The sequence below is a fragment of the Cuculus canorus genome, chromosome 1, assembly GCF_017976375.1.
Source record: "Cuculus canorus isolate bCucCan1 chromosome 1, bCucCan1.pri, whole genome shotgun sequence".
Taxonomy (NCBI): Eukaryota; Metazoa; Chordata; class Aves; order Cuculiformes; family Cuculidae; genus Cuculus; species Cuculus canorus.
In genome coordinates, this window is record NC_071401.1 from 14,686,927 (window position 1) to 14,714,318 (window position 27,392).

At 37.7% G+C, this 27,392-nt stretch overlaps 1 protein-coding gene across 3 annotated transcripts in view; it reads right to left on the minus strand.

The window, feature by feature from the left end:
- The window catches only part of TMEM135 (transmembrane protein 135), a 179,709-nt gene that overhangs the window by 115,506 nt on the left and 36,811 nt on the right, over window positions 1–27,392 (minus strand). For all 3 annotated transcript variants that reach the window (XR_008448598.1, XM_054059075.1, XM_054059062.1), the window contains exon 4: window positions 26,635–26,668. Coding sequence is in view for 2 of the 3 variants with exons in the window: in XM_054059075.1 (XP_053915050.1) it covers window positions 26,635–26,668 (34 nt within the window). In the remaining variant the exon portion in view is untranslated. The remainder of the gene's footprint in view (window positions 1–26,634; window positions 26,669–27,392) is intronic.

Here is a 27,392-nt window from a genome sequence, read left to right on the forward strand (position 1 = left end):
CTGTTCTCCACTTTAACCTCCGAAAACCAGCAGAGATTTACACGCCCAATGACACCAGCAAGCTATTGCAGCAGCCTAGGGTCCTGTAACAGACATTTTTAATTTTTGCTATGACCACTAAATTAATAAGAGCTGCATATTTAGAAAGCTTTGGTTCATATTATACAAGCATGTGTTCTGGAATTCCACACTAATTTATATACAGCCATTTACAGTTCCTTTATCTGCCTTCATAGCCCAGGATTTCTTGTTAGCATGAACTCTGAGCGGGTTCAAATCAGCACATTCCCTACACGCTTTACGAGATTTATGTTTAATGTGTTTCACAATCATGGACTTTTTTTTTTTTTTTAGGGGATTATCTCATCTTTTACATTTCCCACTGGTAGCAATTTTAAGTAGTAGCTCTCAATATCTGCAAATGGAACAAAAATTTCTTTGTCTCAGTTGGTTTGTTTCCATGTATTGTAATTTACCCACAGAGTTATGAGTTAAATACAATCCTAATCTAAAAAACATTTTCAAACTAGTGATTTATCATCACCATGCGTAAATAATATTTAAGTATCATAGATGACATCTACCTTGGATGAGACACTCAAACGACTTACCAACCTTATTGTTTAAACATATGTATGTCACACAATCTTTCTGAACTAATCAGAAACAGAACACACAGGTTAATACTATTTCATTTTTGGTGCAGCTTACAAAAATGCCTCCCTCCTCTGTTTAGAAGTCTCACTCATGTTGGACAACACCTACATTGTTTTCTATTAAGTATATCTATATTCCATAGACGACCTAACAAAAAATGAGTTAGTGTGGTTTTATTCATCATGTGCTGATGTCCATTTAAAAAAAAAAATAAAATGCTGACTCCAACTGATTAAAACCACTTTATACACAATAACCAGCAAGAAATTTCAGAAAGTCATTTCTGGCACGGATTACATGGGGAATGGTAACTGACTACTAACATAATGCTGTATTTCTGCATTATTAGGAAAGTAACTTTTTCTTTTAAAAATTTCAGGGCTTAGAACAGTATTTTGAGAGCTGGCAGAAGCCCCGGTCAACCTCTTCCTGTTCTCAAGAAAGTTGTTCTTGTTCTGCCCAAAAGTAACCAATAGAAATCTTCACTTCCAGGTTCCATAATGCTCAACAAAGCTTGTCATGAGTTTGTGACTGAAGCCATTTCAGATGAAGTAAACAAGCAAGATTTCTTCTTCCCAAGCATCGTTTGCCAAACTTGGAACTGGGATTCGAGAAAAGCTGCCTCTGCCGAGTAGTGCCGGGCCCACAGCAAAGCACACTTACATACTGTTTTTCTCTTTTCAAGAAAGGCAGGAAGCTTTTATCATAAGACCAATCTGAGAAGGAAGCCACACTTCTCCTTTATATACACTATCAGAAGGGCCATGTCTATTCTTTATACTAAGCCTGTTGACAGACGCTGCAGTGCAATTGTATTCCAGAAGCCCTACTACTTAATAATCAAGGGTTTGACGTTAACACCTACCCACAATCTTAAGACATTATACAAACACTCAACAGTGAAAAGTTGTAAAGTCTGTTAAATCTGCTCAACCAAAAAATCTAAGCACTCACCACCTATAATTCTATGGCCAAAGAATTCTGAATTTGCGAAAATGAAGAACTTACCTGCGTATAGTAACTAGGTTTAAAACACTTCACTTGTCCTTTCATGCCAGGAGCTCACTAACACCTCCTTCCTGCTATTGAACATTTGCCACAATGTGAAGCTAATTGGACCAACCCTCACAACTGATGAATTACTGCAGCCAGTTTAGCAGCAGGACTAGAGGACAAAGACCAAATGTTAAATAAAAACAAAAGGCCTCTCGGAAGCTAAAACGCTCTTAAAAATCAAGGCATTGTCCAGACTCAGACTCAGCTCTCTTGAGGATGAAGTTGTCCCCAAAATCCATGCCCTGAAACACATGATATCCGAAGAGGCTTTCAGTCAGGAAATTGCTCGACAATATCACAATCACCAAAATTACTGTCGTGAATTGTCTTCAACACTATGAAAAATCCTTGCCTGGTATATAACGACCTGGTAATTATTCCCAACTAGCTTTGTAATCCTAACAATAACTGGGTATGTTTTATATAGGGAAAAAAGTTCAGCCTACTCTTAATGCACAAAAATATGAGACTTGATTTGTATTATCACTTATCAGTGGTCCTACGGGACATTAGCCTTTCAATCAATATTTGGATGGTTGCCATAGGCAATGGTAAAAGAAGGAAATAATGCTACATGGTGATCAATGCCAGGTCTGTAAACCCATTTCGCTTTCTCTTTAATTTGGAAGGCAAATCATGAGCAAAGCAGGAAGAACTACAATGAAAGTATCGGAAAAACAAGCAAAGTTCACACAAAAGAGCTGCATTCTAGCTTCTTATCTGATATCAGGCAAGACAAATGAAATATAGGGGATTTTTCTGTAAAAAGGCATATTACAGTCTTCTTGCCCAAAAGTGAGAAATCAAGAGGTCCTAAAAATCTACTCCTGAACACTACTATGGCCATTCCTTTTTCAAAAGAGGAATAATACTTTTACTTACCTCCCAAAGCCATATAGACTATTGAATCAGTTATTTTCATCCATTGTCTTGAGAATGTACAGACCAACTAAAATTCCAATAGGCTAAAATAATACAAGCCAACAAATTTGGAGAGTGAGGACCAAATGCCTCAGCTTTCTAACACTAAATCATACTGAATTACTGAATACTTTTCAAACATCGTCAGAGTAAATAATTCTAGGCAACTTCTTTTCATGCCTAAAATGGTTACCATATTTGCCATTTACAGCAAGGAGGATAAGATTTAACTGTCTGGGAAGTATTTACAGACTACGGTTGATAAGCATCAGAGAAAAGCCCACGGAAGAACTGATAATCAGTATTCTAACACACACCAATGGTTATGGTTAAAACAAAATGTTTAGCAGCCACTAATCCAAAAGACATTTTCAATCATTTATGGGGAACAAGAGAGATTCCAAAGGAAAAGACATGACGTGATGACACAGTTCAAGGCCATTTTTATGCACTTCTACAGATTTAAGTTAAACAAGCAGCTGTTTAGTGCAACAATTCACCTTCACAGGACTGATGTACTATGGATATTCTGTAAGTAGAGCTTAAACTTTAATATAATTGAGGGGAAAAAATGCAGTGCTTACTTTGGGGTGAAAACAATCTTTCTCTTTGGCCTACTTTTAAACATAACCCTCCTACACATACAAATGTACTTTATGACTGTAATGTAATATTTTGCACTCTAAATGTAATTCCTCTCATAATAATATGGAGAACTTTATTATTCAGTATTGTTATTCAGAATTGTACTCTTCTTAATTCTTAGTATCCTGAAAGACTTGTAACCTTAGGGTTGAAGCATCATGTTAGTAACAAAGAGATGAAATCTGAAAGAACAATTATCTCTGAAGCTAGCTTTAGAAATCTAGAGAAAATTAAAAAAAACTACAATGAAACTTAAAAAGAAATATGAACTACTTGAAATACAGAACAACTGTGTTCAGCACACGTCTCCATCAGTGATACCTTTTAAATAAGAACCTAAATTTAACTACAAATGTGGTCACTATAGTAACATATAATGTTAGATTTCTTTCTTATTTTCAGTGACAATGATATGAAAGATTTGATTTCCTCCAGTAAAAGACAATAAACCCACCAAAAAGCATAATGCTGAAGAAACAAACTTTTTACACTTTACAGAAATTTTACAACATACTTAAATAGAAGAAATGTTCACCCAAAACACAACACGTTAAAATATCTCATACATATCATACTAACCAATGTTTTTCTATAACAAAATCCTTCTCTGGAATTAGTGTTTTATTCATGCTGAATTTTCACTAGTCAGATAATTTGTTATACTGTCCAGGACACAACTCCTGTACACAAGGACAACACTATTGAATTTTCATTTTAAAAAATCTTGGAAAACAATTATTTGGGAAAACTTGCACTCACATTTCATTTTTGCAGCACGTGACCAGAACTGATCGAATTGTTACAAGAAGCAGCAAACGAATGCCTGGTAGTACATTAAACGCAGGTCTGTATATTAAGTCATAATAGTCTGCTCTGTTCACAAACCCTACTCTTCATTAAAATAGGAAATTTGCATGTCCCAATGCAGAACGTATGACATGCACACAAAGCAAAGACAAAACAAGGAGATTTTTAAGCCTGCAGCTGAATTTGCACATTTCTTAGGACAACACAAGAAGCATCACCAGAATATCACCTGCTAGATTTGCCAAATCCAGTAACTGCAGCACAATCCTAGGCTACTCTAAGTGATGTAGAGCTGTGCCAGAATACTGCAAAAATAGAGATGGCAATGAGATGGCTTAAACTTCACTTTAAGCTCAAATTCTTGATCCACACCTCAGGGCCAGACAAACTAAAGAACCCCTTCACCAGACCACTTTATTCACTTCACATTTACCCATCCTCTTTACGTTAAATGTGTAAGGAAGGTAAAAAAAATATATACATAGATTTTAAGATTCACAACAAACACTTTAACCAAGTACAAAATAACAAGAAAAAGGATTTTTTTGATCATGAACAAAGTGTACAGTTATTCCTGGCAAGGTTTAAAGGTAACAAATACATGTAGTAGGTCTGTTATATAAACTGCACTGGATTGCATGGATAAGCATGTTCATTTGAACATCCTGTACGTTAGCACAGCCAAATAACAGCTCATACCTCCTGGGGAGAAAGGACATAAATCACACTTAGAGAAGAAGGAACTGTATAAGGAATGTAACAACACTAAAAACAACTTAGAGACCGTGACAGACAATTAACTGTGCCTAAAACAGGTTGTGTTACCCATCAAATGAGTAAATTTATCCTGGTAAGTGCAGAAAGAACAAATGGGCTCATAAACCAGACTGTCTGATGTCTCATCTGTGCTTACACTTTAGAAAGCTTTCAGAACATGGCCAAAAAAACAATGCATCTGATTTGCAGGCATTAAAAGTAGCTAACAACAGGTTAAGCTACCACATATCAGGAGGGGTCTTCGCTACAAGCTTTTCCCTGTCATCTATCAAATGTTAAAGTCTCACCTCTTCATTGATATATTGCAAAGGAAAAAAATCCTGGTGCTGAAGCTGCTAAAACCGGTGGGTTTTGCTGGCATTTAAAGGAGCTGCACAGTCAAAACATCAGAAAAACTGTAAGAATGAAATGTCAACTGCAAGATGCTCCCCAGACGTGACTGTGTTGCAGGCTTTACACTAGCATAAATATCTATATGAGAAAACTTTCTGAGTGCAGTCAGCTCCTTCACTCAGCAGAAAGAGGGAAGGCCAAACTTCCATTTTACAAAAGCCTCCAGATAAAACAGCTTCAACTAGAGCAGTGAGGAGTGGTTTTGTTGTTTCAAACACAGCTCTTATCAAAGGAGACAGCAGATGCCATCTGTGTTAATTTTTGGTTTAAAGGCCCAGTAGCTGTATAAGAAATAAGTTATCAACCAGAATTCTCAAAAAAAGGCTAACGTAAAAGGTTTGTCATCAAGCTGGGAGACATCTGTCATCCAACTAGCCATTAACCTATCATGGTTTAGTACAAGCTGCAAGTAAATCCTATTCCAAAGACTGATCCAGAGCTCTGATAACTAAAAAAGACCTTTCAGCCTTTCCTCTCCCCAAGAAAAAGTAGGAGGCATTTTATGTTTTCTGTTATTTTGACTCCTACCACAGTGAGTCTTTCTCCATTTCTTCCTGTGCACCAAGCTTTCACTCCGATAACATAATGGGAGGCACAGCAACATGACTGTAAACAACCAGACCCCATTCCAGCTTCCAAAATGCAAGTGCCACAGAAACATGGGGACGTGAATCAGGATTAGGCTTCAAAAGTTGCTGGAGCCTCTGTGGCTGGCACCACCGAGCCAGAAACGCAGAATGAATGGATCCCTCAGTGTTTTATAGTAATTAGGTTCATTTCTGAAACTGGCGTTTCGATTGCTTCATCTGCACTAATTGAGCACAACACAAAACACTGCTCTGAAATGCCAAACAGCGTATTTAACAACCTTATAAAGGAGCCAGGAATACAGATTTCGTGGTTGTTTTTTTTTCTTATTAAAGAAAAAAAGCACTGGCCTAACTTGTTGCTACACAAAACAGAGAGCTGGAAAGCGTCCAAAATTGTAAGTGTTGTTTTATTAGCCTGAGACTGTTAATAAATATATTGTAAAAGAACTTATACTTGCTTGTGTGGATATAAAGAAACAATTGGATCAGTGTTCTTATGATGTTTACAATTTACTGTAGTTCTTCACTTTTTTATCCCAGTTACACTGTTTCATACTCTAGTTTACCTTAGCAACTGACATTTATTTGGTCCATAAATTACCCTAATGCAGTTTAGTGCTCTTTCATAAATTTTACAAACATAACACTTACAGAACATAGACTTGTATTAATTAAAGCCATGCCTACACAAATCTAACATTTCCTTTAACATTTTTACTTACTGCTAATTCTGGAAAACATATAGAAGGACAAAGGCTTTCTCTCTCCTTTCACCAGCGGTGCTTTTAAAGTTTTACATACATATAAATGGGTACTTTTTCTGTATATGTTACTACCAGTGCGCCACAGCTGATAGCACGTACCTTTTGACAGTAAAAAGACTGTCTTCCAAGGACTTGGCATACCAAGCTACAAATTCAATCCTTTCATTAAGAGAAACATAATTAATTCTTAGCAATTTCCACTTTTTATTTTACCATTGCAAGACTTCCATTACTTAATTTATTTGCTAGAAACAGCTTTAGCTATTTCTAACTCTAAATGTTAAGTATTTAAAGAGTAAAACTTGTTATTAACAATAACAATTCGGGAATCTGAAAGTGGCTTATTTCTTGCAGGAACAAAATGGAGGTACATATGGATAGATAGGTAAGGTAAATACTAAGATAACTTTGGTTTTGTAATGTTTTTCATGCCTAAGTTTAGTTTTAAAAGGGAAAAGTAAAGCTACTGTTATACAACAGTGGCATACAGATAGTCAATGAATATATTGAATATTCAATAAACAGAATCATAGAATAGTTCGGGTCGGAAGGGACCTTAAAGATCATCCAGTTCCAACCTCCCTGCCATGGGCAGGGACACCTCCCACTGGATCAGGCTGCCCAACGCCCCATCCAACCTGGCCTTGAACACCTCCAGGGATGAAGCACACGCAACTTCCCTGGGAAACCTGTGCCAGAGCCTCTACACTCTCACATGGTGAAGAAATTCTTCCTAATGTCTAGTCTAAATCTGCCCCTCTCCAGTTTATACCCACTTCGCCTTGTCCTATCACCGCAAGTCTTTGTGAACAGTCCCTCCCCAGCTTTCTTGCAGCCCCTTCAGGTACTGGAAGGTCGCTATAAGATCTTCTCTGAGCCTTCTCTTCTCCAGGCTGAACAAGCCCAAATCTCTCAGCCTGTCCTCATAGGGAAGGTGCTCCAGCCCTCTGATCATCTTTGTAGCCCTCCTCTGGACTTGTTCCAACATTTCCATGTCCTTCTTATGTTGAGGATTCCAGAATTGGACACAATACTCCAGATGAGGTCTCAAAAGAGCAGAGCAAAGGGGCAGATTCACCACCCTTGACCTGCTGGCCACGCTTCTTTTGATGCAGCCCAGGACATGGCTGGCCTTCTGAGTTGAGAACGCACATTGCTGGCTCATGTCAAGCTTCTCATCAAATACAGCAACAGTAGAATACACAACAACATAGGAAGATATATATGGCTCATATAACAACGCATGTAATATGCATTTAAGGTGGTATTTAGACATACTTCTCTCTTATTTGTAAATATTTTAAATTCTGTTATACTTTCTACAGAAAATACATTGTACCAATTCATAAAAAGAATCTGATGTGTTGTGCATCCTGCCCTGAAGCCTCCTGCCTCTCAGCACACATAACCTAATGTGAGCAACAGAAATAACCTCATGGCTGATCCGTACCCAAGATCTCTCTGAACACCTTCAACCCTAAAATGTAGAGGGTGAAACTTCAGGCTTTGTGGTTCAGCCTGCTTTGGTCATTCACTCGCTATGACAGCAGGGACAGGTCTGCACGCCCACAGCTTCTCACACACTGATTCCCATCATGGACAGCAGGAAAGGTTGCTCGTGGGCAGACATAAACTCTACACAGGCATTTAATCCAACATGACATCTTTGTGAACAATTTAAGCTAACACAGCAGCACTTACGCCACAGTAAAACCTTAGAGATATGATAAATAATTTACAAGAGTAGTGCAGACACTGCCAGTGTTTGTTTTCTCAGTGGTCTTTATTAAACCAAATCACTAGGATTAAAGCTACTACAACAAAAAGTGGAGACAGACATGAGTGGGTTGACAACTTTTCTGTTTGTTTAAGCCAGCCTTACTGAGGAGGCTGAAGTTAAATACGACTAGAAATAAATTTGTCATAATACAATTTCAATTCTCAAATATCTGGAACCAATTAACTTTGGGAAACTTTCAAAGGGCCACCCAGTAATAAACAGAAAATAATTTGTGTCTGCTGTCTTGTTTGTGATAATTTTTTTTATTGCTACCTCAGTTTCAGATGTCAGAGTAATGACTTCCACATTCTGACTATAATGTGAATTGAATCCATATGGAAAAGATGCTCAAACCACCAAAATCAAAAGAACTCCCTTATTTCTAGCTTCTTATACAGTGAAGTTTATAAAGGCTGGCATTTTGACCATTCTCTCTTTAAATTAGGGGAACTATTTAAACTAGTACCAAAATAATTAGATACGTAATGGGAGAACATATCTATTACTTCAGGAAAACATTAATGCAATCTATTTTAATTAAAGGTCTCTAATAAAAATACCATTTAACCCTTCAAATGACATAACAGTTCTAACTGCCCAAATAATTCCATTTCCTGGTTTAATTACTTAGGAAGTACACATTATTACGATTAAATAATGTTCTGTGTTTATAGACATTTATATCAAAGATTCCATGTACATCATTTGTATTTCCCACTTAAAAGTACACAAAGGAAATTGCCAAGACTCAAAAGCACTTTAAAAAGAAGTTATTTCCTCCTTTCTGCAGTCATGAAGCTATCGTCCTTTCCCTCCCTCTAGCCTGAAAAAAGAAACACCTCTCCAGGAGATTTGTTTCTAAGTAGATAAACAGAGAATAAACAGGAGTTACAGGCAGAACTGCTAATGGCTTTTACAGTTCTTTAAAACCTTCCCGTATTTCTTCACAGTTCGTTTTTTTTAAAAAAAAGTGTTATTTCTGCCTACTTTTTCTATGACAATTAACCAGGCCACATGCTTTTAAACTAGTGAGGAGGTATGAGGAAGAGGTCTGCTTTGTCTAACAGTAAGGTAAAGCAAAACTACACCACCAGCGTTACGATGGTCTTGCTAACCATGTTGCTAAAAAGCTCCTCCACCTCCATCCACTGTAACAGTGTCTTCCATATATGTCAGAGGAAAATAACCTCAGCTGAAGTGATCGCTTTCCATTACGTGTATACACTAACAAAGGATTAAGTAAGGTAAGCTACATCCCTCTAGGGATGCACCATCTCTGAGTAACTGGGTGCTAACAACAGACATGACCACCAAATACACTCCAAAGCCCCAAGTGGCATGTGGCTCCCCTGCATTTTCTCCTACTGCTTGCCACAAGATGCCTGGTTCTTCTACACAAGGTAAAAAGAATCCAGCACAGAGAAAATCCTCATCATATATGTTCTACTAATTAGTGCATGGACTAAAGGCTAGGATAATGAGGAACAAATACACAGGTAACACACTGCACACCAAGACACAGTAGGAAGCAGAGCAATGTGCTTCAGCAAGCTTTCTGCTGGACTGCTGAAGGTTCAATGGGCCGACTAACTGCTGGAATCATTTCTCACACCACAGAACAGCTTCCTCCTGCTGGAGTTGAACTGGCCCCAGGTACAAGACTCATCTCCCTAAAGGCAGATGTATGAAGTCTTTGAACTCACCCTCCAAAAGCAGAAGAAATATAATACCTGTATTAAATCCGAGAGCACAAACTGGCCATACCAGAAGAGGTACGAAAGCTTTCAGTATCCACAGCCTTCTGTAGCAAGGAGTGTAGCTTTGCACGTGCATGTATCAGTTTGTTTTGAACAGCTAACAATTTTCTTTGGCATCCTTTCCTTCTTATATTATAAGTAAATCGTTCATCACTGTTCACCCTCTCCATTCAAACATGATTTTACATACTTGTCTCCTATTCCTCCCTCCTTAGTCATCCTCCCCTAGGCTAGACTGACTTAGTTCAGCTCTTCCTTTTACATGCGTTTCTCAACACCTTTGTATCTTTATTTTTCCACAAGTTACTTTATTCTACTTCTATTACACTTTTTATAAAGAGGGCAAGAAATGCAGACAGTAGTAAACCTGTCAGCACATCCATAATTTATATAGCGGCATGATAATGATTTTTCTGTTTTGCCCTCTATTCCTTCCCCAATCATCTCAATATTAAATTAGGAGGCAGAGGGTGTTCAAACAGCCACAAAGTCTTGAAGTGACATTTTCCTCATAATTCCAACTACCTTGCCCCTCCAAGTAACAATTCCAAGTCTAACTCTGCGCATATAAAAAGGGATTTTTCTCTCCACAAGCACTGTTACTGCCACTTTGTCAGCAGCAAGTATCATGACAGTCCTCTACAGATCTCCAGAACCAGCTCTCATTTTGACAATCCTAGACAAATTATTAGTAAAACTGTCTTCTCAGCCTCCTCTTTTCCAGAGCATTTATAACAACAATCAGTGCTCTGCCCCATTACCCAGTATTACACCAGAACTGCATGATTCTTATTTGTGCAGTACCAACCTGAAATTCTGTGGCTGAATTCAAAGAGGTCAAAATGGAGCTGGTGAGCATGGTTCCATGAAAGTAGCAATATGAAGAAAGAAGAAAAAAAGTCAGATTCTGTGCTTCTAAGTTCAGGATAAAGATGTGTATACAATTTCTCTGTATTTGTTTTTAACCTACAGAACAGCAATATTTTATCAATTCTTTAATCAATCAATATCTTGGCATTCTCTTTATAAACAATTATTCTCCTTTTTCTGCCCAATTTATTTTTCCAGTTTTCTTCCAAGGACACATCTTACAAGTCTTCAAGAAGCTTTTCACATTACTATATAAAAGGAAAATCTAACCATATTTTAAATTCCTAAATGCTGTGTTTTACATTAAAAAAAAAAAAATCTAAGTTTGGGGACAGGGGGGAAACAACAAGCTTTTGAGCTAAGCACACAAAGTACAACATGACTTTTCCTTACTCTCACTTCACTTTTCCTCCTCATCCATCACATAACACACTGGAAAATTCAAAACCTTCCCTTTCTGCTCATTTTCGCTTCTCTATCACCTACTCTATCACTTACCAATGCAACGACAAAAGGGAGGCAACTGCCAGCTTTGCTCAGTGACAATTTGTACAGGACAGTGGTGCACCTTCACTGCTTGGAGTCTCACCACTTCCAGCAGTGCCCACAATCTGACTGCATTTGCACCGTCTTGCATCTTACCCAACCACCTGTTGGGTAAAACAGGTGGTTTTACCCAATAAAGCAGCTAGTTAAGACATGGACCTCAAGGACCATCATTATGTCCTTACCTGGATATTCATCAACACAATCTCAATTGTCCATATAAAACTGGAAAGAAGGAACTGTTAAAAATACAATAATAAAAATAAATTACAGATTTTTTTTTCCTTAGGGTATCATGAAACAGACCAACTAGATTTTCTTCACCTTAGTGCTCAACAGTTCCTTTGATCTAATGATTTCAGCAAATCTGAAGTATTCCATATCATCCACTTTTGCTAAAGCTCATGACACTCAGCAACAGACTACTATGCTGGCTTTTCCTCTTAACTCACTGGCAAAATTCCCGTCGCTATTGTTTCCTAATACTGCTTAGAACACCGTTCTGTTTTCAGTTCACAGCAATTTCAGAAAACTTTCACTGCATAGGCTGAAGGTTTTCCACTCCCTGGACTCCACACGCACAATATAAAACCTACATTACACACAGGATAGAATACAGAGGGAAAAAATAGACTTTTACCCATGTGTAAGACTTTTTTAATATATCAATGAGAAGTCTTATTCTAAAATTTATCAAAACAAATATCTTCAACCTCTGGCATATTTCAATTAATAAATGGTGGTGTTGGTCTCCTCAGTAACAAGCAATAAGATGAGAGGAAGTGGCCTCAGATTGTGCCAGGGGAGGTTTAGACTGCATATTAAGAAAAAATTCATCACTGAAAGGGTTGTCAAGCACTGGCATAGGCTGCCCAAGGAAGTGGCAGAGCCACCAGCCCTGGAGGCATTTAGAAGATGTGTAGATGTGATGCTTAGGGACACTGTATAGTCCCAGTGTTAGGTGAACAGCTGGACTCCATGATCTCACACTATGATCTTACAGGTCTTTTCCAACCTAAATGATTCTATGATCCTCTAAACAGGCATTCATGCAATTCAGTAAAAACCCTATGTAGACTTTTTTGGGGGGTGAGGGGGAAGGTGTCCAAGAGCTTTGTTATTTATGACCATGGCAAAGTTCTCCAGCAAGGTTATTTACATCACTGAAGTCCCATTACCTCTTGCTTTGCCTAAGGCCACTAACTTACTATGATTTGCAACCATTAGCAAACAATGCTCATATTCAAGTTCAGTGTATCCGTTTCAACACAAAACAGTTGATATTGTACACCAGAGTCATGGCTCAGGACCCAAGGGGCCAGTTTGCACAGCTTAACGTGCTCAGGAAACCAGTTCAGTTCCCAGCAGTCTCAATTAGGCTAAAAACAAAAGACATGGTGAACACCAAGGTTCAAATATAAAGCAAAAGTGTTATTCAAGAAGTCATTTCTTGGATGGCAGAGAATATCAGTGCGTTCAAAGAAATCCTGTCACCACAGATAACTGCATCTTTTTATATGGAAGAATGACCCTCACTTTTAAAACTTTTGTTTGTTAATAAAAATATCCCTACAGACAGAAAGAGAGAAAGACAGTGTGCTTATGCATGCAAGGGTGTGTCTGTCAGGAAACAAGGAAGGGGTTTTGTTGCTCTTAAATGAAAAAAGGTTCCTATATAAAAAAATCTAAAACATCCAAAGTTTTTAAACAATCAAAGCAAATACAATTGTTTATAAAGTATTTGTAAGCAGCTAGAGGGGCGTGAGCTCACACATATACAGAGCGTTATTTCCAATCCAACTGTACAAGCATTTTTTGGAAACCTCTGCAATGTGACTGATACTTAAAGACCTTTAAATGAACACACTGATCTGCAAATCCAATAGCAGAATTATGCAAATTAAATGCTGCAAACAGAATTCTGCCTCAGAAATTGCACAAGCAAATTGGTACGAAGGACTGAAGCCTCCAGGTACTTTACTTGAGGTTACTGACACGAATTATTTTATGTAAGTGAAAGCAGATATTTTCAAGATGAAAAGATTTACAACTGAAAAAGAGTAGAACCAATAACACTTTTAAATATTCAAGGGTGATAATAATGAGTTAGATCTTGGGGCAGTGTTAAAAAAATTCTGGGAATTGTGTATGAATTCATTTAAAAATTACAGGAAACCATTTTAACTCATCTTACTGAAATGTACACCCTTTTCACAACCCAGGCTACGGTGCCCAGCCTTACAGAATTCAGAAACATCGCATATATGCCAATTCAGTGACAAAACTTCATACCGTTCTTCTCCTTAGAAACACCGAACATGAAATCTTATTTTACTGAAGTCCACAAAAATCTCCTGCAATCCTCAAGACTAGATAAGAGCAGCAGCTATTGAAGCACTCCATTGCTTCTGAGGGGATGGAGAACGCACCACAAAAAAACTGCTCAAAGAATCATACCACTCATGTTACACAAACATTTAAGTCTCACATGGAAGCAACCATATGAAAACAACCTCAAATGATCAAGCGCCTCCAAAAAAACCCTATTTATGAAAATACTATAGTTAAGATGCACTATTGAAACAGTCACCGTGACTAATGGTCTGATTTGCTGATCATTGCCCTATAGCGTGGAAAGCACAGAAAAGACAGAGGACAAGATTCAGAAGAGATCCTACTCCCACACCCACCTCTGAATTTTCCAGTAAAACTAAAACTAGAACAGTCTTAAATCCAGCACATTAATTGCAAAGCTTCACACATGGACATATCTCAAACCAACATAAAAAAACTGCATTAGGAACACCAGTCAGCTTCAGATGTAGCTAAAATAAGTCGTATTCTGTCTTCAACTTTCCTCACATTTTACTAGATGTAGTTTGATACTTCAGAATTACTTCCTGCTGCTTTTCCAGAAATGATCGTAATCCTACATTTTCCAAAACAATTTTTCCTCGTAAGAGCTCCGCTCCAAGGAAGGATATTTTTCCTTTCACTTTTCCAACACCAGCATTGTTTTCAGGCTGACCTGTCTTCCATCCAGACTGACATTTACAAGCTGTTCTAGAAGCTGTCCTCCTCCGCTTTTCTAACCTTATTAGAGGCATAAGGAGCACATCACAGAGACAAGATTTCAAATGAACCACCTCCCCCTGAATGCCAAACCAGTGACTGTTTACACAATTAAAAATCTTAGTCTCAGCACTGTTTAAAAATCTATGTATCCTGTAACAGCATCATGTAAAGAACTTAAACACACGTTAACATTTGCCACTTTACACAGTTATAGCTACACACCAGCACATCCATTATATTTGATTAAAAGCATAAGAATATTTACTTATTTACAATGACTTTGAAAATCATTTTTATACATAGCCATGAGACACACTTTTAAACATAGAAAATACTTCTTAAAAATTCAGAAGTGAAACTATAAAACAATTATTATTTCAGACTGTATGTGAAAATCTATAGTTTATCTTGTGCACCACAGAAATTTGAATAAGGAGAAGCAAACTGTGCCCCTGCACTTGGCACTGGTGAGGCCGCACCTTGAATAATTAGGTTCAGTTTTGGGCCCCTCACTACAAGGACACTGAGGGGGTGGAGCGCATGCAGAAAAGGGCAGCAAAGCTGGTGAAGGTATGGAGCACAAGCCTTATGAGGAGTGGCTGAGGGAACTGAGGTTGTGTAGCCTGGAGAAAAGAAGGCTGAGGGAACACTTATCATTGTCTACAACTACCAGAAAGGAGGGTGTAGGGAGGCAGATATTGGTCTTTTCTTCCAAGCAACAAGTGACAGAACAAGAGGGAATGGCCTTAAGTTGTGCCAGCGGAGGTTCAGATTGAACATTAGGGAAAATTTCTTCACCAATACGGTTACCAGGCACCAGAAGATGCTGCCCAGGGAGGCGGCTGAGTCACCATCCTTGGAGGTACTTAGAAGAGGGGGCAACGAGGTGCTCAGAGATATGACTTAGTAGTACACACTTACAGTTGGACTCGATCTCAAAGGTCTTCTCCAACCAAGTGATTCTATGATTCAATATTTTTTAAAAAAACTTTCTTTTGTATAGAAAATGCTGTTTATAGCTTTTAGACTAAACCTCCTTTGGTCTAAAGCTTTCTGTGGAACTGGTATTAAAGCACTGCACACTATTGACTTTTATTTTGACAGTTTGGAGTTCTAAAAGAAGCAAAATTATTTCTAGGCAAAGACTGCTGCTCTGTTTAATTATCATCTTATAAATGATGGCAGGAACAATATCAGACTAGAACTGGCACTAATATACTAGGAGTGGATATAGGTCATAAAAAGTACAAAAGATTTAGTTTCAATGGAAACATTTGGAGCACAGAAAACAACAATTACATGTAATATATGATTAATTAAAGAAAAAAAAAATCCCAAAAAAACACAAAGAAACAGCTTGACAACAACTATCATCAACACAGTAACTGGAAGATTTTAAGTTGAACTGCCAAAACCTAAAAATATAAACACTCAAAAAATCTACACATTAAAAATATACCAGTTTTGTTAAAAGGCAGTAGAGAGACATAGTGGGTATTTACAGATCTTGGGCAAGGTACTCAGTCTGCAATTCTGCTGATCCACCAGCCTCTGTATCTTTGATTACGCAGAAACACGGTTGCCTATTTCTTTTGTGCTCCACGTGCAAGTCAATTAAATTTTGTGTGCATCTAGTATCTAACAACAGGTCCTTACAACTGTCCCCCAAAGCATCAAGCATTTGTAGAGAACCTGGCTCAAGAACACCTTTCCTTCATTCATTATGCCTCAGTTCATCACTCAATAAAATAGATATGTTTCTAGCCCGTTGCCTGAAATACTGCCTTGTTGTGCAGCACTCCCAGGGACAGTAGGATATCCACTCCGATTTTCATGCTCCAGCAGAGGACTTGAGGATTTGGGGCAAGAGAAGGAGTGATGAGCCTGCAAGCAGGATTTTACATGGATTTCCTGAACATTCAAGGCATTTCCCTCCTGCTAGCAGCACTCAGACTCAGTGTTATTTGGTGGCTGAGGTGAAGATGCAAATAGTAAATATTGCTGGAAATGGAAAAAATCCCTCTTCCAAAGAATTTCCATTTCTACACCTACATGATCACATACAGAAAGACAACGCATTAGTTCTGCTTAAGGTTCCACCCCAATTTCTTCAGCACTCGGATTGCATTTTCGCCCCACTTCTCCCAGAACAGAATCATTTCCCCTTCTTCCCAAATCTCAAAAACTCAGAAGCACGAGAGGGAGGCAGAAGCTGCAACGTAACAGGGACTGCTGCTGAGTGAGGAGGAGGGCAATACCTGCTTTTATTGAAGGTCTGAGGAGGAAAATGTGACTGCCTGCCAATGTAAAGATCTGAGAGAAGGGAAGACGACCAGCAAGATTGTTGCGAAGTAAGAAGAGCAGGAGACTCACTCTCACCAGCTTCCCACAGGAGGCCTCTGAAACCCTTTCCTTCCTCTAGGAAAACCCTCAGCTTTCTTGAAACATTCCTAAGATTTCGTGTGCTGGGAAGCCTTGAATTATCTCTTGACCCATTTTTTTGATCTATCAAATTATTGTAATTCTTGTAATCAGAAGTGCTATGTGCAGTAGAGATGGGTGCCTAAGAGCTCTTCGAAACCTGAAGCTTTGCTTTCATCTCTATTACTAGCTAGCAAAGAGTTCACTCTAAAAGTCAAACAGCTTTCTTTAGCACTTAGTATATTCCTGATATGAAATTCTGTGTAAGTTTCAGCTGAGAGGTAAATCTCAAAACTAATTTGCAATATTGACATTTTTGCTAATTCTAGAAAGTCAAACGGGTTGTCATTCACTATAGAACATCACTTTAAAGGAGCATAACGACTAAGTATAACATCAAGCGTCTAACTGGAAAGTTCAAAAATGCAAAGCAGCTTTGCATAGAAAGCAAGAGACAAAGTATTAAATGTTTTCTCTGACTCTTGCCAAGCATCCTGCTCTGTAGTGACAGATGAGGTTTCCCGAGGCTAAGATACCAGAGCCAATTAGCCATGTCAATCCACTAGAACGCCAGCTGCCAGGATCTAGCTTTATTACTGTATTACTTAAAAGTGAAGACATCAGCAATGTTTAAGTTCACACGACTCCTAATTTTAAAACCTGCCTTTTAAAGATTTAGGGTGGGGGTAGTGACAATGACCTTAAGTTTCAACCTTTTAAAATCATCAGAGTGCCATGTATTATCCATAATTAGATTATATAAAGTATTGTTAATCAAATTAGTTTATATTATACGCTATTCAAAAGAAAGTAAGAATTCAATTTATTTCCCTCCTTGTATGAGTTTTATGTAATGTTTATATTTAAAAGTAGCAATTTATTTCAATATTGCCTGTTTCAGCTGCCAAACTGCCTATCCCACAGAACATGATACGTGTAAAGTATACAGCTTACCCATTTATGGCATCTAATTCTGAGTTCCAAACCAAAATTTTTTGAAAGTGTCTTGAGCACTTATCGACTAGAATAAAACATGCCCAGGTCTTTGATTATTTGAAAACATCTGCATTTAATTTTTAAGGAGGGAGTCTGGAAATGTTGATCATACAGTACACTTCCCTGCACAGTCACCATAATGAGCTCTGTGATTTCATGAAAGGGTAAAATTTTTCTTCTGCTTAGGTGCCTGTGAAATGGATCTGAACATCACTATAAGGCACTAAAAAGCACCTATTTCCTTTTAATAACTTCCATATTCCTGCAAACTGCTCAGAAAAATTTGCTCCTTTTCAAGTAATCTACGTTACTTTATTAACCTTTTAATATAAACCATTTTGCCTTTTTGCTACTACTACATTTACACCTCCTCTCCTTTACCACTCCAATCTACAACTGGCACGCAGTACTGCCAGCACCACTTCTTCAAGTGGTCTTTACCCTGGGGAAGCTGAGACAGTGAGACAAAAGCCGAAGTATGACAAAGTTAAGAGAAGTTGCAAGCCACCTGAGAAGAGAAAACAAGCTTTCTTTTCCACATTCTTATTCAAAATTTGGTTTGGATAGTTTCAATTCCTTTTAAAGTAGGAGTTTTTTAATTATTCCTGGACACACATGCATATACATGTCTAGGTATTATGGCAAATAAGTAGCATTAGAAGAGCTTAAAATTAATAAAAAGTAGTCCTCAATTATTGATTCTACCTGTCAGACTGCAAGCCAAAGGAAAGAGACCAGAATAAGTATTCTAGTTATGCAGATCTTTGAATCTGTAAGCCTTATTTCACTATGATTTTTCCTTCCTTTGATACATTTCTAAAAGATAACTTCATATTTTGAGGCTTTATTTTGAAATAATCTACATGCCATTAGTGTCATGAGAATGCTGTATCTCATTACTATTTACTTAGAGTATTAAAGATTGCTTGTTGAAATGATACAAAAAAACAAACCACATTTCTCACTCAAGCACCGTCCCCAAGTCTAAACTAACATGTGATTAGCTTTCTTCTTTGAGATTTGCTCTTTAACACCTAAGGATAAAATACATCAATATTGGCTCTTTTTCCTGAGTTTGGTAAACCAGAGTACATTCAAGTCCTCTATCATTGTCAAAAAGTGCATTCGTGATGCCTGACTGTTCATGCTGTGACACCAGCCATGCCCCACGTGTCACACTGAGAACGAGGGGCTGACTCTGCCTGGCTTTGAACCATGAGACAGAGTAAATGAAGGCCACAGAACAAATGTCACATAGCTCCATTTGAGTATACCTTCTATGAAATGCAAAAGATGCGAGTTCTTCATTTTGTATCTCATTTTTCCATCAAGATCCAGGCAGTAAAGAAGCAGAAGCTATGAAAAAAGTAGCAAGCTATGAAAAAGTAGCAAAAATCACACTATTAGAAGTGCTGATTCAGGACTCTCAGCTGAGCTCCAAACTTGACATATGTTAAGGAGGAAGCATATACTAGAACTGTAGCCTCAGGGAAAACACTAGTGAGTTGATATCGATGCCTAAATTAATACCAGAGAAGACTTGTTCCTTGTTAGCACTAAAATTAAAAGCTTAACTTGTGACAGAAGCTCAAAAATTATCAACTACAGCCAGGGGCAAGTCATCACTTGAGGCAGTTTGTCCATGTGACAGCAGAAATTTTGCTGAAGGGGAAGACTTGAGGCTTCTGTCTAGACAGCACTAAATTCTGTCCTTTCTGCCCTTCCCTTATCGAGACAGCGATGACCAATTCTTCCCTAGAGAGGCTGGTACGTCACTTCAGAACACTGTCCTAACATTGGTCTTTGTCCTCCATAAGGCAGGAAACAAATAATTAATGATCCTGAGTTCTAGCTCAGTGTGGTTTTCAATGAGGAAAACCCAACACCTTCCATGGAAGCTTTTGAAAAGGCATTTTTTTCCTCTAAGTTAACCAGGAGGTCAGAAGCACAATATCATGGAATCATTTAGGATGAAAAAGACCCTTAAAATCATCAGTTCCAACAATTAACCTAAACTGCTGAGTCCACATTAGCCCATATTCCTAAGCACCACATCTAAACACCTTTTAAATACCTCGAGGGATGGTGACAGGGCAGCCTCTTCCAGTGCTTTACAACCCCTTTGGTGAAGAAATTTTTCTTAATATCCAATTTAAACCAAATATCAACGTATTTGTGTGCTGTTCTAACAACTTACCAAACAGAAATTAAGATGACTTACTATTCTAAGAACAAAGCTACCCTGCAAGAAGAAACTAAGCAGTGGTTTTACTTCAGCTGATACACTATAGACAACCCAAGGAATGGAAGGGTTATCGACCCTACACACCATTAGGCAATAAATAGACGTGGTCCCTGCCAACTGCAGCTATAACCAAAGCTACTGTCACCCCAGAAGAGAGATGCAAATAATAGACAAAGCGAGGAAGAGACGGTGGCAGAAGACAGTTGGAATGTCCTTGGAGACAAGTGTCTCAAGGCTTTTCTTGATGCACTTTCAGTCATAAACGATAATTTCCAAAATGTTAGAAAACTGAAAAGAAAAATTTCCAGGTATTCCTTGGCAAATATGCTAAAAGGATAGGTAAGCTCCCCCATCCCAACAGTCCTCACATATTGTTAATACTAAGAATCACATGAAAGCACAAAATAAAATGTTAATCTAAAAAGAAAAGGGAAGAGCGGTCAAATCAGTTTTACTAGAACCCAACACTTTTGAGAACTTTAAAATACGGATTGGGTAAAGCTAAATCCTTCTCCCCTTCCTCATTCTGGACTACCTTCATCTTTTGACTAAAACTGAATTGTTCCAAATGGAGAAGGAACCAGTCAATGCCTTGTTTATAAAATGTCAGTTGAGTTAAGTTTAAACAGTGTTATAATAAACATAAAAACATATATACAGTCATGTGTAATAATAAGTAGTATAACCAAATGTAATAGTTTGCCAAAACAAATGGGATACATTAAATATCTATTATTTCACAGAATTATCAATGAAGAAGTGACAACCATAAACTTGGGTTATTTTAAAGGATATTTCTGAATCAGTACAGGACGTTTTATAGCATGTAACAGCACTAGGTGATAACTTCTCAGATTTGCAAGTTATACAAATGACAGAAACTTGATTTTATAGTTAAACAGTACATTAGTAAAAAAAAAAAAAAAAAAAAAACAAACTAAAATCTTCAACCGGTATTATTCATAGAACCCTTCCACATTAATTGCAACTGGCACAGGGTATTTCTTGAAATATCCATAACAACTTAGACACACTGCCAATTTTGTAGAAGAAAGCACTTGATAAGCTAGTGAGAAAAATCACTCAGGAATGCTCAGAGTACTTCTTGTGCGCATGTACTTTCCTTCACAACATTACCACTATGTCCTTTGCAAAAACTTAAAACTTCAGCAAAAGCACAGCTTAAGAATGGATTTCTGTTGGGTTTTTTCCCCTGCTGTAACAAGCCTCACTCCTCTTTCTTTCATCCTTACACGTACCACCCCCACAATGCATATGACAACAAATTCAGTGTATATGGAAAGTGATATTGGAGGGCCCCGGCGCCAAGTGTTCAAACCATGTTTCATATTGTATTATATCTCTGCTAAGCTTGGTATCTACTTCGCTGTCAATGTGTGCTATGTATTTTAAATTAGGCTAATGGCTATTTTTCAAAAATACTGCGTAGCACAACGATTTAATGATATTTTGAATCATTAGGATTTCCATACTTTAAAAAAGAAAAAGCATAAAAATATCTGGATTTACAGCTGACTGAAGAGCACTGGATATTCATTTCTCCATTAGATCATGGGTGATTTCTTTCTACGCCTGTGCTCCAACATTTTTGCATGCTCCTAGACCAAATATTTCAAGCTTTAAGAGTACAATGTACGCTCAGCCGTCACATTGACTATCTGGAGAAAAAAAGGCACAGCCAAAACAAGCCCACATTTAGTCTATTTGTGCAACCGGAAAAAAAATAATTCAACTGTGAAACTGCTCGGACTAGTTTAAAAGTGCTCAGCTGCATTACTTTACCATATACCGAAGCAGAGCATCACCCACTGGAATGCCTTTGATCACCTTGTTCGGTTTGGCATGTGGTTAATGTGAACAGTATCTTTAAGTAGCTTTAACTATTTTTGAACTGGACTTCAAATATAAATGAAAAAGTATTTCTGAAAAGCAGCCGTAGGGAAGGACTTGGACTGTCTGAAAGGCACACCGAGGGAAGCAGGCTCTCAGTTTCACTGGCAGACAGTTAAAAGTGACCACAGTCACAGCAGCTCTCAAAGGTTTTCCAAAATCCTCACAATTTTGAAAGTCTTCCCTACTGGATCCTCCTTACAATCCTCACCTGCCTCTTAGTATTTCTCTTCATTATCACCGGTCTTTAAGTGCGATCACCGCATTGCCTTGTACCTGGGAAGACATACCCTTCCTCCCACGTTTTGCTTTCACACTACTGATACGGATGGCTGTTTATTTCTTACTTTAAAACGGTATCTCTTCCTCTGTATACGAGGACCTATGTACAACACTTAATAAATGGCAGATGCACTGGCGACCTAACATCAGCACAGCAACAAATTAAACACAGGATCTTCGTATTTCTGTGATATAATTGCTGACAATTTCTCCAACTCCCATATCTAGGACTTCAATAACACCCTCTCTCCCTGTCTCTCTCTCTGAGCTCTTGCTAAGTATCTCTTGATTACAAGTTTCACCCTTCCCTTTCCCCGCACACCCATCATTTTCTTGATAATCTGTTCACTACTTTAACTAGAACATACTCTACAGTTTCCTATTTTTCCACTCGTTATGCCTGTGACACTTCCAACAAACCAGTTCCCACAATAAATTCTCATTTCTCATCCTTAGATTGTGCTTCTCTGCCTCCTTTCCTTTCTTTCTTGACTTGTTTTTCCAATTTGTACCTTCCCATTCCCTACTGGTCTCTCTGTAGCCGGGCCCAAGTTCTACACCGCTTCCCTCCACCACACTCAAGAACCAGTAACTCAGCAGCACCACTCAGCCTTCTGCATCCAGCTGCCTTATCTTATCCTTGAGTTTTATATCGTTTAACCTGTGAGCCTCAAGAGCAACTTGTTAATATTAACATTTCCAATTTCATAAGTACAAAACCGTACATTAGAAGTCATTGTACAAAACGAAGGAAGCTTTTGACAGAGCGAACCTCAGTTTAAGTTTCAAACAAATCACATAAAAAACCTTCCATTTTTTCTGATAAGGGAAGAAACACGCATTTTGTAGTTGAGTATATGCTAGGACAGCTGTCTCTTTTGTGTAGCATTTCAGTGACAACATATCAATTTTCCTAAATTTTTTGTTTCTCAGAAGTTTTATATCAAATTCGTCCTAGCCCAGATTAGTCTTCTGCTATCCTGCATATGAAAGAGGCCTTTGTTTGCTTCACTTTCAACACACACACACAAAAAAAAACCCTAATCCTAAAACACAGCTTCTTCAACTTAAAAGCAACAACTCAACTGTTGAGCTGTTCACAATGAAGTACGTCAAAAATGTTTTGAAGCATAAGAGCTATACATCTTACTCATGGGCAGCCACTAATATCATCTACTTTTCTAGATAAAAATAACTTAAGAGATTATATTTCACTTTCCACCTTGGGGTTCCTTTTGATCTCAAATGATCCATGAAGGATCATCTTATATATTCACTACCAATGCATCTCTTACGAACCAGAAATTTCTTGACTTTAACATGTGCGATCCAAAATAGATCTTGAAAGGTTCTGTGCTTCTGTGTGGTCCACAGTGCGAACTACTGCTATTCTGCTCTAGGGTATTACAGAAAGGGCAGGTCTCGGACTGTAACCAGTTGAAATGACACGTTCAACAATGTTAGGGCTCAGGCATATTAATTTCCTTGTAAAAAACCTTGACTGACTTCCAATGAGAAGCACCAAAGCTGATTTTAGACTCTGCATATCAGAATTAAAACTACAAATCCTTTACTCCTATACTTCCTAGTTCTTCTCTTAAAGAAAATCCAAGCCCTGAAGTTCATTGCTGCAATAGCATCAATCTAACAGAACATTAGTCTAAGAAATAATTTTTATTTGATGTTTCAATAGAGCCTAAACAGCTTATTTTTAATCCATCACTTTATTGTGTAAGCAGCAAGGAAATGCAGCTGAAGAGTTCAGGTTCACATAAATCTAAAATCACTGATGTATTTCAAACTAGCCAGGATACTTATTCAAATGTTTCTAGCAGTGTTAGATTAGGAATCAATAAAAATGACACCTTTAGAATGAACAGTCCTTAGGCCGACTGCCTTTCATGTTCTACAGCATTTCACTCACTGAACTGAGAAATGGCAGGCATGCATAAAGCCTCTTACACACCTGTCCACTTTTCACCAAGTAAACCTATCTCCGAGGACAAACTGTCATGCACTGCTAACAGGACAACAGAAATACAATTTTCTGATTTAAAAGCCCTAAGATGGCTACAAAAGTTCACTGCAGCAACAGTCATGATGAGTGCTTATACTAACCAATAAACCTAAATACAACTACTTCCTGTCTGTCTAACCGGGCAAAGGTACACATGAAGAATCCAACAAAAAGCCTCAATTATTATTGCTCAGGCTGCAAAACATAGTTTAGCTAAACGTAAAACAAAAAGAAATAGGTTTAGTTCTATGAATATCTTAGTAGGTTTTATACAATGCAAGAAATGCAATGTAATTTCATAACCTAGCTGCCGTCACTCATGAGTAGAACTTGCCAGTTTTCTGAATAGGACGTGCTACAATCTAAAGATGACAGAAATAAATGTTTTATTGGCTTAGTAAATTTATAAGTTAATCTTATCAAAGCATATAAAGTCCTAAACCAAACAGAAGCAACACAAATGGGGAAACAATTACTGTGATTACACAGCTCACTAACAAGGCAAGTATATCACAATCAAGGGCAGTTCACAAAGCAAACCCTGGTGGCCCTGAGTTCACCTAAGATTTGTGACTAAAATAAACCATTACGCTGAAGAGAACATCCACTGCATTGAATGGCATCAATAAAACATTACTGCATCGGTTCACTTTTCCCTTATATAACACTATCCAAGTCAAGTGAACAGCGTGGCATCACAGCTTAAGAGCCGTGAACGCAATGATAGCTTTCTCAGAATTGGGACACTTGGAGGTGTCACTATCTAAGCACATTATTTCACCCTGCCCTTGAAACGCTATCCCAAATGAATGAGGGCATACCCAACTCATTATCACCATTTTTACAGCCTGTGGTTCCTGAACAAGGAGTTTCTATACAGTAGCTCTTTTGAATTAAAGGAGAACTTCAAGCCTATCAAAGTTAACATATCTTTGTAGGAATCCAACTTTGTTTCCACATGTTATCGAGGGTTTGAACATCTAAATAATTAAATTTCAAAAAAGGGATCTATCATGTTTTCAAATTAGAAAAAAAGCATTACAAAGAAAAGGAATCCTAAATGATACATACAGCATGAGCCATTCAAGTCAAGGAGCTACAGAAGTTAAAATGTTACTTGACAATAATAAAATTAATGACAGGAATTAATTTCTTCTCATCTGAAGTCTGTAAGACTCCACTCATGTCTCTGTCTGCAATGACAGGCAGTATACAAATACAGAATAACCCAAGAATCAATTTCTGCCAAAAAGGAATTGTTAAACACTAGAATTTGAGAGAAGTCTGCAAGGGGGTTGACAAATGCATGTTTTCCAGGTTATTTACCTGTTAACAAACCTAAGATGACATCTTCCTAAAGCTCCTCTCGCAAAATCTTCACAATTACAAGGATGGAAGAGAAGGTATCAATATTACCCCCCAATCTGCAATACAGTACTGTACTTTGCCTAATCACTTTTGAGTCTTTTCATCATCACCAAAGATTTCTAGGCTTGCATGGCTCTATGAGGCCCCCAGCAAATTGTTACAGTAGTCCGGAACACAACTCTCACGTGTTTTCCTTTTTCTGTACTTTCTGTGACTCTTTACACAACTCAAACTTTAAAAGTTAACGTACAAAGCATCATTTAGATAAATACACTAGGTTTACATATTTGAATGAAATTATAAGGAATATGACACTAAAAAAATTAAATCTATACAACCATGTGGCAAAAATGTTTGCATGTGCAACTACTGATAACAGTTTGAGAAATAAGTAATTATGGAACTAAAGTATAAGGTGTTGGATTCCCCATCTGCAAAATAATGAACATTTAAAGTACTGGATGCCATTCTGCTATGGAGAGGATATGTAAAACCACCCATTTTCCTGGGGCTACAAGAAATTCTGAACATAGCACAATGAAATACATTTCAGACTGCTTCACAGCTACTCCCAAAAGACCTATAGTCACGATTTGCTCTTAAGATCATTTTAGTTACCAAATAACATGTAATCCTCAAGGAGAAAAAAAATCTTGGAAGCATTAAAAACGCAATAAATCTCAGCATCAGTTTTAAAAGAGATACATTTGCCATGGATCTTACGTGTTTTAATTATTGAAATAAACATCTACTTACTTGATTGGCCATGTAAATTGTGAGGAGACCTCTCCTACAAACAGAAATAATAAAATCAGTGAATGAATGAAACGCTATTTTGCACATTAAATAAAACACTTTCAGTATTAACGTTTTATTAGAGTTTTAAAAACAGGTTATTGATGCAGGATGAATCATTACCATCCTATAGAAAAATAAGTATGAAACCAAAAGTCTTGAAGTCTTCAACAAGGAGCAAGGCACCTTGAATTACATTGCACTTATCACAAAATAAAATCCACACATGACCTGGTAATGTACGCATACAAATAGTGGCCTAAGTTAAATTGTGAATTTACAGGAAAATACTTGTGAGCTTCTGGTCTGTGATCAGTGCCACCATAGACCTTTTGCTTACATTAGCATGAAAAGTGTTTCTTCTGAGACCGATGATGCAGAAATCTTCGCTCAAACCAGTATGCCCTGTCTTTTATAGCTGGGAATCACAATGCCAATGGAAACCTGCACAGCTGCCACCATTTTCTCCTCTATTTTTTTTCTCTTTTTTTTTTCCCTTTCTAATTTTGGATCTGTCCCTATGTCTCAGCCCATAGCACCCTGCTATTCAGATAGGGAAAGTATAAACTTGAGCTCATGCTCTCACATTTTTGCTAATGCTACTGCAGCAGAAGACCAAAACTGAAATCTTGACCATGCAGATGTGAACAGTTCCAGTCCCACAGTGTATTAGACGTCACTGTAGGGTCCACGTTAAAAAAGCACAGTTATTTTCTGTA